The sequence below is a fragment of the Papio anubis genome, chromosome 3 (assembly GCF_008728515.1).
Source record: "Papio anubis isolate 15944 chromosome 3, Panubis1.0, whole genome shotgun sequence".
In the NCBI taxonomy this organism is placed as follows: domain Eukaryota; kingdom Metazoa; phylum Chordata; class Mammalia; order Primates; family Cercopithecidae; genus Papio; species Papio anubis.
In genome coordinates, this window is record NC_044978.1 from 181,652,892 (window position 1) to 181,670,780 (window position 17,889).

General features: G+C 51.0%; 1 protein-coding gene and 1 long non-coding RNA gene across 9 annotated transcripts in view; one reads left to right on the forward strand and one right to left on the reverse strand.

Annotated features, from left to right (window-relative positions):
• LOC116274223 (regulator of G-protein signaling 12) overlaps positions 1-17,889 on the reverse strand; it is a 110,153-nt gene that overhangs the window by 78,396 nt on the left and 13,868 nt on the right. For 3 of the 8 annotated variants that reach the window (XM_031664758.1, XM_031664763.1, XM_031664764.1), the window contains exon 1: positions 8,061-14,804. In XM_031664758.1, coding sequence (XP_031520618.1) covers positions 8,061-9,941 — 1,881 coding nt within the window. In that variant the 5' untranslated portion in view covers positions 9,942-14,804. Of the gene's footprint in view, positions 1-58; positions 4,053-8,060; positions 14,805-15,452; positions 17,488-17,889 lie in introns of those variants that run through there. The other 5 variants (XM_031664761.1, XM_031664757.1, XM_031664762.1 and 2 more) reach the window with 5 other exon arrangements.
• LOC110743220 lies at positions 3,980-5,437 on the forward strand. Its single transcript, XR_002521913.2, has 2 exons — positions 3,980-4,462; positions 5,182-5,437. It is a non-coding gene; the product is annotated as an uncharacterized LOC110743220 (long non-coding RNA).

A 17,889-nucleotide genomic window follows, 5' to 3' on the forward strand; every position in this document is an offset into this window, starting at 1 on the left:
TCCTCTTGCCCGACTGCTCTGGCTAGGACTTCCAGTACTATGTTGAATAGGAGTGATGAGAGTGGGCATCCTTGTCTTGTTCCAGTTCTTAAGAGGGAATGCTTTCAAACTTTTCCCCTTTCAGTATGATGTTGGTTGTGGGTTTGTTATAGACGGCCTTTATCATTTTGAGCTTCTACGCCTTGTTTGTTGAGGGTTTTTATCATGCTGAATTTTACCAACTGCTTTTTCTAAGATGGTCATATGGTTTTGTTCCCAATTCTATTTATGGGATGTATCACGTTTACTGATTTGCATACGTTGAACCATCCTTGCATCCCTGGCACATAACACATCATAGCATATTATCTTTTTGGTGTGCTGCTGGAGTCAGTTTGCTAGTATTTTGTTGAAATTTGTACATCTATGTTCAACAGAGATATTGGCCTGTACTTTTGGTGGTTTGTCCTTGTCTGGTTTGGGTACTGGGGTGATACCGGCCTCACAGAATGAGTCAGGAAGAACTCTCTCACCCTCCATTTTCTGGAACTGTTTCAGGAGGGTTAGTACTAGTTCTTCATAGGTTTGGTAGAATTCGGCTGTGAATCTACTTGGCCCTGGGCTTTTTTCTGTTAGGAGACGTTTTTGTCACTGATTCAATCTCACTGCTCATTATTCAGACCCACTCTCTTGATAACTAATCCACTCCTGCGACAACCTATCAAGGATGAATGGATTATGGATTCTGCCATTTATGAGGGCAGAGTCCTCATGACCCAATCACCTCTTAAAGGCCTCACCTCTTAATACTGTCACATTGGGGATAACATTTCAACATGAGTTTCAGAGAGGACAAACATTCAGACCGTAGCACATCCCTATTACGGAGCTTTTAATCTATATAATAAATTATAAAAGTAATCAAATTTACTCATTGATTTTATGCCAAGGTTCATATCAAATAAATCAAAATGAAACTTAAGCTGTGTTTCTGAACCAACGAATCCTATCCTTTACCCTCCAAGCATGCATAAATCACCTTTCAGAAAACTCCTCCCAAGAAAATTCCCACTCTCTATCTGAACTGCAGCTACCAAAAATTCATTCATTTTCAATTTTTCCCTTTTGGCAGACTTTTTATAACTAGTTTAAAATATTTTGACCAAGGCACTAATTTCTTTTATATACAAAGAGCTCTTACTAATCAACAAGTAAAAGGCCTACCATCAGGTGGAAAAATGGCCAAGGTACATGAATCAGGAGTAGACAATAAAAGAAATATTTATGGTCAATTAACATACAAAATTGCTCAATTTAAGAAATTAAATAATACCATTTCTTTCCTCTCAGATTGGCAAATAAATAAAAGACTGATAAAACTCTAGAGCTACACGGGTAGGAAGAAAAGGGCCTCTTCTCCAGCTACCTAAGATGCTGAAAGGGAAGAAGGCCAAACGGAAGGAGTTGGCCCTGGCCCCTGCCACCATGCAGCAGCAGGAGGCCAAGAAGATGGACGTCTGAGGGAAGGCCTAAGAATTTCTGCACTGGGCAGGACGTCCAGCCATTACAGGGACCTCGCCCACTTTGTCAAAGGCCCTGCTGTTTCAGGCTGCAGCGGCAAAGGGCCATCCTCCTAGAGTGGCTGAAAGCACCTCCTGTGACTGACTGGTTCACCCAGGGCTCAGGCCACAGGCAGCTAGCCAACCACGTATGCTGGCCCACAGTACCAACCAGGGACAAGCAAGAGAAGAAGCAGAGACTGTTGGCCTGGGCTGAAAGACAGCACTGGCCCAGGGGACATCCCCACTAAGAGACGGACCACGTGTCCCTCCAACAGGAGTTGATGCTGTCACAACCTTGGTGGAAAACGAGAAGGCTCAGCTAGTGGTAACTGCACGTGACGTGGCTCCCACTGAGCTGGTTGTCTTCCTGCCTGCCTGTGTCCTGAGATGGGGGTTCCCTACCGCACTGTCAAGGAGAAGGCCTGACGAGGGTGTCAAGCCCGCAGGACCAAGGAGTCTGCTCCACTGTCGCCTTCACACAGGTTAACTTGAAAGACAAGGGAGCTCTAAGCTGGCGGAAGCTATCAAGACCCACGACAACAGATATGACAAGATCCGCCATCACTGGGAAGGCTACGCTCTGGGACCAAAATCTGTGGCTCACGTTGCCAAGCTGGAAAAGGCAAAGCCTGTCACTAAACTGGGTGAAATGAACACTGTTGAGTTTTCTGTACATCAAAATAACACAAATTCTCCTTCAATAAAAAAGGGGGCATACACACACACACACACAATTGACAAAAATATAAACTGGAAGACCTCTTTGGTGGGAAATTTGGCAAACTTTAAAATGCACATACACTTTTAAAAACAGCAATTCCATATCTAGGAACCTACCCAAAAGAAAACTCACATATATACAAAGATAGAATCCTAAGAATTTTTACTGCAATCCAGTTTATAATGAAATCTAGAAACAGTCTAAGGTTGCCATCAACTGGGAACTGATTCAATAAAAAATGGCACAGGCATATGATGGAATACCATGTGGCCACTATAATGAAGAAGAGTTTTTAAAATTGATATACAACTAAGTACATGAGTTTTAGAAAAAAGTAACTCACAGCAGTATGTCACATGTATTTTCAATAAGGGGAAGGAAAAGGAGGAGAATATCCAAGAGGTTGTGCAGACAGCGTAAGTGCGTGAAAGGAAGCGGACTCTGAACTGCAGCTCTCCGTGTGGAGCAGGACAGAGGCAGCAGCAGCATCTAAGGCTCCGACTCTTACAGTGCTTGGGTATGTTATTATGAATAAATGGTGGGGAATGAGATGATGAGCACCCACCCACCAACACACTGCACCGCGAGACATAAAACTGCACCAGCACGAGCAAGGCAGCGCAGCATCCCTCCGGGAGAGGCCCCCCTGGCCTGGCACTTGCTCGCCCTCCCGCTCGCCCCTGGCTTGTCCTCCCATCTAGGGGCACGCACCACCCTGGACAGCAGACTGCACTGCTCACGGGCTTGAGGCTTCTGTACTTTGCCTTTTTTATGAGCGCTGTTTTCAGATGTATTCAGGTGACGCAGGTACCACCATCTCGCTCGGATGTAGCTCTTTGGTATTCCAGTACACCCATGAGGTATTTCTCCATTCTCCTGTTAATGGTCTTATCTCAGTAAGAAACAGCAGAGCAGGAACTCACTCCTGCAAATCCACCCTTCCGCAGGCAGCAGTCCTCAAGTGCTGTGGCCTCAGGACTCCCGGGAGGACCTACCAACTACTGAGCACCTCAGCGAGCCTTTATCTTTGTGGGTTTCAGCTACTGATGTTTCTCATACCAGAAATTAAACTGAGGAATGTAAAAGTATTTATTCATTCATTTCAAAATTACACCAATCAATCCTTTACATATCATAAATAACATATTTTCATTTTTAAAATTTCCAAAATCCATTGTATGGAAATTTTAAGAACGTGGGTGCTGCTACTTAACTAGGTATTTTAATTAATATAATTAATTTAATTAATATAACTTTGAGTCAGTTTGCAAAGACACAGAATTAAACACACTTGCCTTAAATGAAACACAAGGCCATCATTTTTGATGACAGAAGCATTTCGAGATCCTGGGTTCTCTTTCACGTCAACCCCTTTTATAGTCACAGGCCTGAGTGTTTATCTCCATGAGAACCAGCTTGTGCTGGCTACAGACATTAGGCAGAGACAAGGAGCAAACTACACAAAACGGAAAGCAGTCCACTTCCAAACATCATCTCATCCGCTTCAAGAATTTCAGACCCTCAGCAAGTCTACAAGTAACTCAGCTCCCATTCCTTGCTCCTCCCCAGAGGAGGGAGAAGCTGACGAGGATGAGCTGGCACAAGGTCATCACCTGGGTCGGTGTCCAGGGAGTTAAAGCTTTCCATCTCACCAAGAAGAGGTCGAAATGCTGAGCAACAAAGAGTCTGGCTCGCTGGTCTCCAGGCCTCCACAGGAGCAAGTGGCCACTGAGGGCGGAAACCTGGGCTGAGCCTGCGGACAGCAGGATGGAGGCGACAGTGACAAAAGCCTTGGGAAAGAAAGGACAGCAATGGAGAATCTAGTGGCAGTTAGGACACAGAACTGTTGGCCTTAGAGACCAACTTGTGACTAGATGCAGCATTATATTTCTTCTAATAGTCAGCTTTTTTTGCATACAGATTAAGAAAGGCTGGTGCCAGTAATTTAAAAGGGAACGTTTAACGTTCACGGAACCAGAAATAACTGTGTAGACGGAATGCTGAAGATTCTTCTAGGGCTAAGAGCGAGTGCCTAAGCCAAGGACACCGTCAGCAGGGGCCCCTCCCCAGGCCTGGGCCTCAGAGCATGCTGGACACCACCCACCTGCAGCACACTGCGGAGAGGAGCTGACGGGGCTGTCCAGGCCAGAGCTGCTCCACAGCCACAGAACACCCCGCACTGAGGTGCAGGCAAGCCAAGGTGGGTTCAAAAGGAGAAGTTAGGGGTTAGATGCCCTTGGGGGGTGTTGAAGAAGGGTGCATACAGACGCTGGGTAGCCAAACGAGGCGCTGTGCCAGGAATCCAGGCATTTCCTCTGAGTGCCAAGCCCACCCTGCCATGCCCAGCTTCTGATCCTGGCACTGGGCCTTGAAGACCACATGGCTATCCTGACCAGGGGCTCGATGTTCAGCGCTAGGCACGGGCACTGCTTCCCAGGTGGGATAGGCTGGCGTGTGAGGGTCCCACATCGTTTTTCCTGGGGACTGGGGACAGCCACCAATCCTCACCCGGGAACTGCTTCACTCTCTTACAGCTGTGATGGACTCACGGTCCTGTCAGATAAGGCCCCTACTCTGGGCATCTAAACCTCCCACACCCACTTTTCCAGACTCAGCCCCTTTCCACACTGATGACCTTAGCCTTGTCTTTTCTGTCTTTCAGCAGCTAACCATCTTTTCCTTTGTTAACAATTCTGTATACTGAATTTTTCCTGTTCAAATACTGCTGTGTTTCCTATCTCCTGGCTGGATCCTGACTGATTCCACCTGAGTTTGTGCAAAGTAAAGCCCTGAAGTCCCCGTCACCACTAACAATCTGGAGTCACGTGAAGCTTGCTACCTGACACCGCTGCACCCTCCAGGGGCCTCCTCTGCTCTCTCCCTCCGTGTGCCAACTCTTCTTCTTCTTCTAATTTCCAGGCCCTTCCTGCATCCCTGCTGGCCCCTTCTCTCAGCACAGGCCAGCGTCCAGGTGGGACCCTGATCACTGTGGATGGTCACAGCCACCTTCGAAGCTCTGCAGACCTGCCCAGAGGGACGTCCGGACCCATCTTGTGGCCACATCATGACCCCTGGAAGCTTCTGCTGCTCTAACGGGGGAGGCTATGGGATCAGACTGACCTAACTACGCAGGAAGGCCCACTTGGCAAAGTAAACAGCAACAGATAAACTTCAAGAGATTACAGCAGGAACCCATAAAACACAACATGTTACTACCTATTTATTTTTAGACAGTGTGTCACGCCACAGTATGAAGGCCATTCCAAATCACACACAGGAGTGTCTCTGTGGGAAGCGACATGGAGTGCCAGGGCTGTCTTGGTCCCAGCACTTACATGCCCTGTGACTGCAGGCAAGTCACCTGACAGCCAAACCTCAATCTCCTGGCCTGATGGCCTCAGGATTCCTATCAAGGTAAGGATGCACTCTGCAAAGCAGTGACGACTGCACCATTATTTCCAACCCTGAGGACATGCCGGCTCCCCTTCTGCTCTGCTCCAGTGTGGATGGGAAGAGCCAGGACCCTCATCTTCACTGCAAAGAAGCCCAAGACTGGCATCACAACCCCGCCTACACACCCATGTCACCCGCCCCAAGGAGCAGTCCATTCACTGGTGGGATGGGGATGACAGCGTTATCTGTCTCTCAGGTCCCCTAAGGACCATAAACATCACTGTCAATCAGCTAAAATAGCATCATACTCCCCACTGTCCAGGTCACTTTGAATTTCAGGAGAAAGCAGGTGAAGGTGCCCTGTAATCCACAAAGAACCACATAAACACTAGTGTCAACCTTCACTACACCACAGCAGTGGAGAAAACACAGTTTTAAACATGTATTCAAAGAGATGAGGAATCTCCTGATGCCAAAGAACATTTTCACCACTTTCCAGGGCTCTTCACCTCCCCATCCCTGCCCTCCCTGCCCAATACAGGCAGCTCACACTGAGGCCAGCTCCCTGGCAGTGGCCTGCACCACCACCTACGGGCTCCACGGGGAAGTGAGGGGAGGCCCAGGGCAGGCAGGAGGGCACCTCCTTGAGAATCCAGCCCAGGGCTCAGATCAAGAGACAGGAAAAGACAGCAGCAGCACGCGCAGTTGCAGAACGACTCCTCTAAAAAGGAGGCTGAGGCCAGGTGTGGTGTGGTTCATGCCTGTAATCCCAACACTCTGGGAGGCTGAGGCAGGAGGATCGCTTGAGCTCAGGAATTCAAGACCAGCCTGGGCAACATGGCAAAATCCCATCTTTACAGAAAATATAAAAATTAGCCGGGCATGGTAGCCAGTGCCTGTAGTCCCAGCTACTCAGGCGGCTGAGGTGGGAGGATCACTTGAGCCCGGGAGCAGGGGCTGCAGTGAACTACAATCGAGCCACTGCACTTGAGCCTGGACAACAGAGCCAGACCCTGTCCCCAAAAATAAAGAGGATGCTGAAAATTCATATGATTACAAGTGTTTTAAAAAAACACAATTATATGCTTACATACATCAAAATATTATCAGTGATCATTTTGAGGAGATAAAACGAGAAATCTCTCCTTCCTTCATTTTTTAAATTTTATTTTATTTTAGAGTCAGAGTCTCGCTCTGTCACCCAGGCTAGAGTGCAGTGGCTGCAACATAGCTCACGGCAGCCTTGAACTCCTGGGCTCAAGCGAGCCTCCTGCCTCAGCCTGCAAAGCACTGAGTTACAGGCATATGCCGCAGCTTCTTCCTAGCCTTTAAATGCTCTCTCAGGTGCCACATTTCATCATGGAAAACACTAGCCCTGGGTGGGGGAATCGAGTAGAAATAATCGTCAAACACGGCCTTTCCTACCCCCCGGCCCTGCCCACCCAGTCAGCAGCCTTAGAGGGTGTTCTTAGGATAGTCTCAGGATGTGAACAAACACTAAAAAGGTGTCTTTACATCGTAAACGGCCAGAGTAGTTTCTTTGAAACAAAGGAAGCTAAGTGCCCACCCCCATCACCTGTCAGAACGGCCCTGGCTCCAAACAGAGCACCCACTGCACAGCCCCACACAACAGCACCACCTCCTGCTGGAGGAAGTCCTTCCAGAGGGTTCCCTGCACCCAACCGCACAGGCACAGCCCCGCACAGTGCCGCATGGCAGCACTGCCTCCTGCTGGACAAAGTCCCTTCCAGAGGGTTCCCAGCTTTGCTCATTTACTCTCTTTCCTGCTCCAACTGAGCTCCTAAAGGAAGGCAGGGCCCCCAAAGGGATGCTGATGGGTCCAGGTCTTCGAGGCAGCACTACACACCATGAGCTCAGTACCCCTTGGTGAGCAGGCAGCATGCGGCTCCCAGGGCCCACTGCAGAGTCCAGCCGGCGTTTTCCACAGCAGGATATCCCCCATGGAGGCTCTCAGTGCTTCAAGAATATTCTCGTCTCAAGAGGGATGTGGGACACTGGGATGAAGATTCTGGGGTCAGACCTAAAATGGGCTTCAAGGGGCCACAGGGACAGAGCAAGGGAGGAGCAGGAAGGGGAGGAAGGGCCTTACCCTGAGCTCTAAGATGACAACTTCCCTCTCGCCGCCACCTCTCCTGCCCAGATGTCCTGCCCAGAACCAGCCATCAGAGCCAGAACCAGAACCAGGGACTCCAACAGGGCAGGGGGCGAGGGGTCCCAGCAAGACACAGTCCGCAGCCCAGAGGCAACGCAGACACCCTGTGATGGCCACAGAGGCCACAGGGCCAGCCAGAGGAAGCCAGGACTGTGCCACCTGGTGACTGGGAGCCGCCTCCCCATGGCTGCTAAGTGAGGAGGTTGGGCTGAGCGGCTTCTGGCAGGCTTACCTTTTTATCTTCCTTAGTCTTTCGAACAGTTCGATGGGGACCAAAAATGTTTTGCATTCCAAAGGCCTTCCTGGACCACTCCCTCTTGGGAGCGCTCAGCGGGGGCTGCACGAAGCTGCCCTCCACCCTGTAGCGGTCCGCGGGGATCTTGCTCATAGGAGGGGGCAGCGTGCCGCAGTTGACGCTGGACCAGCCGTCGGTGGAATCTGTGTAAGACTCCTGGTCGCTGGCATGTCCGCACTGCCACTCCCGGAGCACGTGAACCGGGAGCCAGCGCTGGTTGAAACCACAGCTGGCGCCCACGGTGCCCCTCTTGGAAGGGGGGACTGAGCTCCTCAAAGAAGCTGGAGGCACCTCCACAGGGGAGGCCGGTCCTAGGTGCTTGTTTAGGTCCCGGAACCTGTCAGTCTGATGAGCGGCCTCAAATGGGGGGCTCCCTTCGGAGTCCGGACAGAAGGGTCCAGACCAGGGAGCACCCCAGGGCTGGGTACCCCTCCCACCCACACCGTCCCACGCGCTGCCTCCGGGGCCGTGCCTGCTTGAGCTCCCACCCAGGTCCACCACAAGGACTCGGTTGCTCTTCTCCTCCTGGTGGAAGTTCCCGATGCCGCTGTCACTGTTGCTGCTGGTGCTGTTGTTCTGGTGGGCATCAGCGTCCCCGTCCAGAAAGGCGCGGGCCCGCATGCCCTCAATCAGCTCACCCATGTCTCGGTACAGGACAGAGATGAACTGCAGGACAGGGAGGGAGGACGCCGGGAATTCCAGACAGCCATTGGTGTCCGGGTCAGCCGTGCACTCAAACCCAAACCGCCGAGCAATGCCTTGGTGGATCTTGTGATTAAACAAGTCTGGGTCCACCATGAATACATGGCAGGAAGTCCGCAGGGCGCCCTCCTCCTCCTGGGCCAGGCTCCCGTCATCATTCGTCTGCATGGTCACCAACCCGAAAAATCGCCGGTCGTCCGGGCACACGGCGCTGAAGGCCAGCTTCTCGGCCGGGTACTCGGCCACGACCCCAGCCTTGTCAGTGCTCAGCTGCACACAGTCGTGCATGATCTTCATGGTCACCAGCGAGTGGATTTTCTGCTCTGCCCGCAGGCGCCGCATGCAGCCACGGATGGCTTGTAAGCTGTCGGACTCCAGATTGGAGCTCGTGGAAGGAAGTTCAATGGAGCCTAAGTAGCCCACGATCATCGCCACATTTAAAATACTTGCATCCAATGCAAAATCGTCATGACTTTCTAGTCCAATGCTGAAAACCGAATCATCATGAATAACTTTCGATATTTCCTCCTTAGAAAGCATGTTGGGATTTGGATTATTCATACTTTCATGTCCAACATCAAATCGAGCTGCGGCCGACTCCGAAAGGGATCTTTGTTTCAATTTCAAGGGCTCTGAACTGCTCGCACAAAGGCTTGGGTTTTCAAAAATCATATTGAAAATTCCACCAGACTGCATTTCCTCCACGACTCGCTCTGCTCTGTTTATACCTAGTGCTTTAGAATCCAGCTTGGGTTTCAGCCAGCCTTTTCCTTCATAGAGTCCCCCTTCTTCGTCACTGGAACAGGATTCGAGGCGGCCGATGCCTTCAGCAATCACCATGTGCAGGACACCAGAGCACTTCCCAATTAATTTCACTACATCTTCATGAGACGCTTTTTTCACATTGATTTCATTGACAGCAAATATCTGGTCTCCAGCTCGGAGGCCCACGAAATCCGCAGGGCTCCCTCTCATGACGCAGCTGAGCACACAGGGCGCCTGTCCCGAAAGTGTGAATCCATAGCCGGCCCTCCCCCGGGCAACCTCCACACTCCGCACTCGCGGGGGCGCCGGCCCAGGCAATGGGCGCTTGGACGCCTCCCCAACTCTAAACATTCTGATGAGCTTCCAAGACCAAGAGCACGTCTCATTGTTCCCATGGAGCCATACTTGAGGGAATGCTTGATGCTACCATGCTTGCTTCTTCAAACAGTGCCCTAAGAAAGAAAAATGAACAGCTCATTATTAAAGTCCATCTTTCTCCACTGCTCACTGGTATTACCTAAACACAAAAACATAATTCATAATAAAAACCACCGCAGAAAGCACCTCTAAGTGTCTATAGATAATAAATCTTCAAGTCAGGCAAAGAAACTTCCTTTCGGAGTAGAAAATGTCTCCCACAATGGCTACCTTGTCACTGCACGAGTTCCCGTTCCTGCCCGGCAGACCCACCGACCCACCGTGGGCGTGAGGACGCAAGACTGCTTCCCCTGCCGCTTCCACACCCTGCTCGGACGGAAAGAGCCCCTTGCTACTCAGTGTCGTCCGTGGACTGGCAGCAGACTCTCGGGCTCCACTCAGAACAAACACCCAAACCCACGTTTCATAGGACAGCAGAGTCCAAGCGTGAGAAGCAAGGCCTGCTACAGGCTTCAGGTTCAAAGGCACCTGCAGAACAGAGTCTAACCCCTTAGTTGATTACAAATCCCCTCACATAGAGTTTTCCCTCAGGAGAGGGGTCACCTAATATTCCATGACCCTCCCACATTAATTTATTTTGAATATACTGTGTGGGGGAAAGCACACTACCCTGAAACAACCTCAATCAATACTGCAGAGGCCACCCAACAGGCTAGATAAAAACCACCACCAAAAAAAGCAAAGAAACATCATATTAGCTCAATTCTTCCAGGGGGTATGACTTTAAAAGTATTGGTTGTCATTAAGAACAAACTTGTCAGGGGTTCCCGGACCACCCCCAGGCCAGTGATTCCCAGGACTTAGTACAAAGGTGCACTCACAGCTGAGATTCATTAGAGCGAAAGGATTCCACACAAAATCAGCAGGGGCAGAGGCCCATGGGGTGGTGTCCTGAGGAAACTTGGCCCGAGCTTCCAGAATCCTCTCCCGGTGGGGTCGCGCAGGATGCACTGAGCTCCCCCCAGAGTGAGCCGTAACAGTGTGTGCAGTGTCGTCACCAGGGAAGCCCACCGGAGACTCGGTGCCAGAGTTTTGACTGTGGGCTGGGCACATGGGCACTCTCTGCCTGCCTCGCACCCAGACTCTGGACTCCCAGAGGGAAGGCAGGTTCTCAGCACAAACCCTGTTGCCCACACAAGCAGCTGAGCACAGGGAGCCCCTCCTCAGTGAGGACGGTGGGCACCGTCCTGATACCACTCAGGGGCCAGCCTGGCACACAGGCCTCTCAGGATGGTCTCGGGCCTGCTGTGTAGTCTCTCCTGCAAAACTCTTTAAAGATCACTTGAAAAAGCAACACAGTAAGTGATGATGTTGTGAAGATGCAAAATAGAACAGAGGGTATGTTTTTTAAAGAAATAATTGTTTTAAAGGTATTTATTAGAAGAGATTTTTGTGTCTTGGGATACAGTTTCCAGCAACAGCATCATAAACAGATTTGAAGTAATTTACACACACAAAAGCTACAGAACTAGATAAAGTGGAAAGGCTATTACTGGGTGACTCCAAGAGCGGCTTCTGTGATGACAAACACGGACATACAACATGCGCACTTAGTAAAATTACGTTTTGATAGAGAAGAGTCAAAAATGAATATAAATTACATTACTCAATATCTAAGTAGTACTATATTAATAATTTAAATATTAGGACTGGGCATTTAACTATTTAATGTTCATCATTAAAAAATAAATAAATAAATGTAAAAGTTGGCCAAGAAACATCCTTGGGGATCTTCTCATTGGATCTCCTTAAGAGGTGTGACAGGCTGGCTGATGGCCCCTGATACACCCACGTCTTCACTCCCAAGCTTCTGGATGGCTCCTCCTATCCACATGACCTCGTGAAGGCTCTGGAGATGGGGAGAGTGTCAGGTGCGCCCGTGTGAGCCTGGGGTCAGAGCCAGAGGGGATGGCCATGCGGGGAAGGAAGCAGAGACCGCAGGAATTCAAGGACGGGTCTCGAGCCCAGGCAGACGGGCAGGCGGTCGCCTCCAGAAGCTGCAAAGGTGAAGGAAGCAGACTTAAAGCCGCCAGAGGAACCAGCTCTGCCACATCTGCCATCAGCCAGGTCACAGTGACTGCAGACATGAGGCCCCTGAAAATGCAGGAGAATTAATGTGTGTTGTCTTAAGCCCCCCAGTTTGTGGTAATTTCTTTCAGCAACCCCAGGAAACAAATACAAGAGGGAATCACTTTATCACAGGTGAGGCGAGAGGGAAAGCAGGACATGCGTGAAACGGTCTCACTAAAGCACACTCGGAAAAGCATCTGGCTCATGGTAGACGTCACACAACAAAGGTGCTGTTGTTCCCGTTACAGCAAATGCCAGCTATCACTGTGAACGGCCCCAGGACAGTAGGACACAAAGCCTTGATGGCTTCCTCGAGGAACAGAACAGCTCTTGGCTTTCTCCTCAAACAGGAATAGACACTGCCTCAATGACAGACATGACTTCCCAGTTCATTTACACCATCCGCCTCACACTGTGTGACATAATGATGGATAAGTCTTCTGTGCAGTCCACTTAATTTTTCTACTAGACTCTTACTGTCATGTGCCTCTGCTTATTAAAACGAAATGGTTTGTAATTCATATAAGTAATATCTTATTATCTATAATCACATTTATTTTTATTTTTTAGAGACAGGGTCTCACTCCATTGCCCAGGCTGGAGAGCAGTGGCACAGTCATTGCTCAGTGCAGCCTCAAACTCACTCCTGGGCTCTAGCCATAGCGAGCACACCCCCATACTCAGCTAATTTTTTTTTTTGGAGAAAACTGTAAAACTATAATGAGATATTTTAAGTCACGTATCTAATATAAAACCAGTTTGCATTGGTTCAGCTTGTCTTTGTTGAAACCTGTGGTTGCCCTTCACTTCCTTCTGGCAATTTACATTGCACTGATTTTGGCAGAAACTTCCCCTGGACATCAGGACCACAGCTCCCGGAGATCAGCTTCCTGGTCCAGCACAAGAATTTCAGCGGCACTGTGATCTTCCTCTCTCCCGGCCAGGTGCAGGACCCGACCTTCAGGGTCCCTCTTACTGAGGCTGTTCACTGCTGGGCTCAAGCCCAGGCCCAGGTAGCTCAGGAGGCTGCAGATACCGTCTGGGTCTAAGCCTACATGCTGATCTTCCTTGCCAACTCATATTTCACACGGCTGCTTCTCAGTAGTGGGGAAAGAGTCCAGAATGCAGGAACGCAACCCTCACACCCTCGCAGGTCCACAGTGTTCACCACGTGGGCGAAGGCGCCGAGGGGAAGACACCCGGTGAACCTTGGCTAACGTTTTAATTTTTCTGTAGACGAGATCTCACTCTGTTGCCCAGACTAGTCTCAAACTTCTGACCTCCAGCAATCCTCCTGCCTTGGCCTCCCAAAATAATCACATATGTTCAGCTTATAGTTTAATTTTTCCTTAAACTGTATCAATTAATAGTAAAGCTAGCAGAACAGACAGTGAAATTCAGAAGACCACAGGGCACTGGATTCCAGCTGAACTTGCATTACAGCATCGGGGCTACCAGTAAGAACGTCCGCTCCCAGGCCCCTGCACCTCCCAGAGACTCTCACTTAGTAAGTCTGGGGCAAGGCCAGGAAGCTCCAACTACCCCCACCCAACACACACACACACAGCTTCCAGCTAACTCTGAAACACCCTGACTGGAGATCATCTAACCCAGCCTCTTCGTTGTGTGGAAAAGGGAAGAAGGTCCAGCCAGAAGCAATTCATCCAAGCCCCAAGGCACAGATGGGATGTGATATGAAGGTCCCCACTTGCCGCACAACACTGCCGCCTCCCATCAGGAGTCACCGACCACACCACACAGGCTGAGTGTCCCTTAGAAGAGATTTTTGGGACCAGAAGTGCTGCGGATTTTTTCTGATTTTGGAACATCTGTATATACGTAATGAGATATGTTGGGATAGGACCCAGGTCTGAACAGGAAATTCATGTATGTTTCATATACACCTTATACACACAGCCTGAGGGTAATTTTGTGCAGTATTTTTGATAATGTTGTGTATGAAACAAGGTTTGTGTCCATCAAGCCATTAGAAAGCAAAGGTGTCACCAGCTCAGCGATGCCTGGGGCATCACATCCGTGTCAAAAGGTTTCCAATTCTGGAGCATCTGGAAAGGGATGCTCGACCCGCACTGTCACTCCTTCACTCACTCATCATTAAAAACTCAGGGTGTAAAGAGGACAATAAAACAAAACAAAGGAAACAAACTCAGGGTGATCTAGAAATAAATATTGCTGCCATGACACTTTTCTATTCCCTTCCAAAGTTAAAACCTCCTGTGAAAGGTCCTGTTCTGATAAACTCCTCCACTCATGCTGGGCAGCACCCTAGACATGCAAGTACAGAGAGGGGTCCTAGCCCTGAGCCACGGTGCAGCAGGCCCGGAGGCAGGGCCGGAAAGACCAAGCCAGCACCTAGCCGTAATGACCATGCACACAGGGCGAGGCGAGAGAGAAGCCATCCTCCAAGGGCAGAGAGTCTGGGTGCACCGAGGAGAAGAGGAGAGCAAGGGACAAGAACAGCACAACATCGACTATCACAGCCTCCAGGGTGACCCCACAGGCTGCAATGGCGGCCCCCACTGCCAGGACTTGCCATGCAGCGCATGTCATCCTAAACACCACTGCTCTGAGGAAGGCTCTGTTACAATTCTCACAGGTAGATGAGGGAGTGGGGGCACAGAGAAGCTACGTAACTTGTCTACCAGCACACAGCCAATTAACAGCAAAGGTGGATTTGAACCCGGGCTATTCTTGGCTTACCCACACTTACATGGATTCATAGAGGAAGGGCCTGAGACAGCAAGACACCACGCCACCTTCTCCACCTGGGACCTGCCCCCACAGGCGTCTGCCCACCTCACACCCTCCCAGAGTCATCATGTCCCAGCAGCCTCCCCCCACTACCACCTCACAGTGCCCACAGGCGCCGAACACCCACCCAGCACCCCCTCTCCCACCACATCAGGGACACACACACCAGATGATCTGATCCCTGCCCTCCAAGACACACCCATGCAGACCCGCACTGGCCATCCCTGCATCCAGCCACCTCCACCACTCACCTGAGGGGCCCTCCAAGAGGTGAGTGGTCACTCTTCCCAGACCATCCCCGGACCCAGACCAGACTGGACCTGCCCACCCTGGACACGGCAGGACATGGTGCCAAAGGGAGTGAGCAGATTCTGGAATCACGAAGGCCACTTCCAGGCCATTTTACTGAGCCACCAGTCAATACCTTTCCACACTTCCCTTCTTGGGGTGCAGGGTGGACTGGAGACAGCCCTTGCCTTAGCCTCCCAGGCCCCAGCTCCTCTCCCACTTGGTTCCCCTCAGAGGACACCTGCCATTCCCAGGTCCCAGCTCCTCCCCTACACAGTTCCCCGCAACAGACACCTGCCATTCAGCAGTGTTTAGGGTACCAACTGCGTGCGGGACTCTGCGCAGGCTCAGGCTGTAACATAAGGAAAATAGTCCCTTCCAGGAAGACCTCTTGGCCTTCAACAAAGGGCCTGGGAGGGGACAGGTAACCCAGGACACAAACAGATGACAGCACAATCCTGAGAGAGTGGCTCCCAGCCCTGAACAGCGCCAGCCGCTTCCCAGAGCTCAAGGCAGACAAGAATCTTCTAATGCAAAGGGCCCACCAAGCCCTGAGCAGGGAGATGAAAAAAGTCCCACAAAACTTTCAGAAGAAAAAGACAAGTCTCACACAAAGGCATGAGAATCTGCCGCCAGACACCTAAGAACACAGAGCCTGCAGGTGCATGTGCCTTAGGCAGCCAGGTGGTGGCCTGGGGAGACCATCACAGGGCTGCACAGGCCACCCAGAGCACGCAGCACCACGGACCAGCTGTTCTCCCCACGCACCTCGCACCCCGGCCGCCCGTGGAAATAAGTACGAATCGCTAGCCCCGCTCCAAGACTTACAGTCTGCAAATGGGGAGGGTGCCTCACCATTTCAGTGCCATGGCCCGCCTGCAGCAAGGGGAGTGCTGAGCTAACATGCTTCACATCTGAATCTGCCCCAAGTCCTGTGACAGCGAACAGAATCTCTCTCATCGGGGACACAGCCTCTTACTAACGCCGGCTGTAGAGATCATCACGTTTCTTTCTGTTCACCTCCAGAAGTGCACCGGCCCTGTCTGGCCGAAAATTGGGGTGCTGCAGGCACTGGGAGGAACACAGCAGACGCAGACCTGCAATTCCCCAACCAGCTCAGGGCCAGTGCCCTAGCAGCACCAGACGGACAGGTGCTCCGTGCACACAGCCCCTGGGCCCAGAGCTGCCCGCACACCTGACCGCATGGTCCTGGGTCAGTTCACTAAGGCACCACCCCAAGAATCCCACAAACACTAACCATGCTTCCTAAGCCTCTGCACGTTTCCTCTGCCCGGGCGCCCCCAGACATCCTGGTGAGTCCGGCTGGAGCCCAAATACACCAGGTAAGGAAAATATCCCCTGCTGTCTCTAAAAGACTTTTTGGAACTTTGGGAAGAAAGAAGGACCCTTTTTAAAAAGACTGTTTGTCAGGCAGAACCTTCTGAGTGTAGAATTTCACATCTCCTGCCCAAATACCAGGGCACTTAAAAGAGTTCTGCGAACACAAGGAAACAGACTGCTGTCCGTCCACACATTCCACAGTGGGGAGTGCCCTCTCCATGCTAGGCACAGTTCTAGGCACGAGCAGAGGCCGCGAGGCCTCGGGGTTGGCACACCCATGGCCCGGGGCAGGTGCGCGATCCACGCCTGCCGAGTCAGGGAAGGAAGGAAGGGTGCCAAGAACCTATTTGGCTGAAACATTCTTAACTTTCTCTAAGTATCTGAATGTAATTATTTCTATGCATGTTTTCTACATTTTCTAAAAATAACAAATATTACTTTTGTACTAAAAAAGTAAAAGTAAGAGGGTTGATGAGGTTTTACATGAAAGCCATCGTAATCATGAATAAAATACCTAATTGCTAGTTTTACAAAAATCCACCTGGCCTTCTCTCTTCAGACCCACGGCAATCCCACCCCAGGCTGGCTCGCTGGAGACGGACCTCACGCCGTGTGCACACGCTCCGCAGTGTGGCCTGTCCCCAGCGGTGCACGGGCCCACGTCCAAGACAGTCTGCCTAAGAGCAAGACGCATCGGCAAAGGCCATATCCCAGGACAGAAAAGCAGCTGGAGCGTGTCGTTCCATAAAGCTCCTAAGCTGGTGGGGAAAGGCAGTTAAGAGGTGTGAATGATGGGCTCACCCCAAACCCCGCATCCGTCAATAAGAGCTTGGTCAGCACCAACTCAGAAAAGAGAGCGACGTGATGAGAGAAACCAAACATCGGAAACTGATGAAAACTCACCCCGGCACATTTCTTAGTTGCCTACGGTGAGGGGCTAGAAAGAAGCCTCCAAAAAAGCACCTGGAATCCACCGTCACTCCCTGACCCCAAGCCCCACCACCCCATCACCCCATCACCCCTCTACCCAGCCCAACCCAGCTGCTCCAGCGAGGGCTGTTGCTACTTGCCGGGTTCATAAGGCAAGAGCTGTGTGGTTCCCACCCACCAGCGTCCCCCAGGACATTCCCCACCCAAACAGAAGCAGAGTGCCACAGAGGGTGGGCTCAGACGCCCGGGACCACTCCCTGCTGCCTGCTCAGTCCCCAGCACCAGTTACTGCCTCCCCAGACACCCGTGCAGTGACCCTGAGGCTTCGGTGCTGGAGCAGACCGACAGCTATTTGTGTTTAAGGAAGGAAACGTCATCAAGGCCAGTGCCTGACTGAGGAACAGAGGGTGCCATGTGTCTACAACAAGGCAGGACAGGAGCCGAAACATTCAACTCCAGT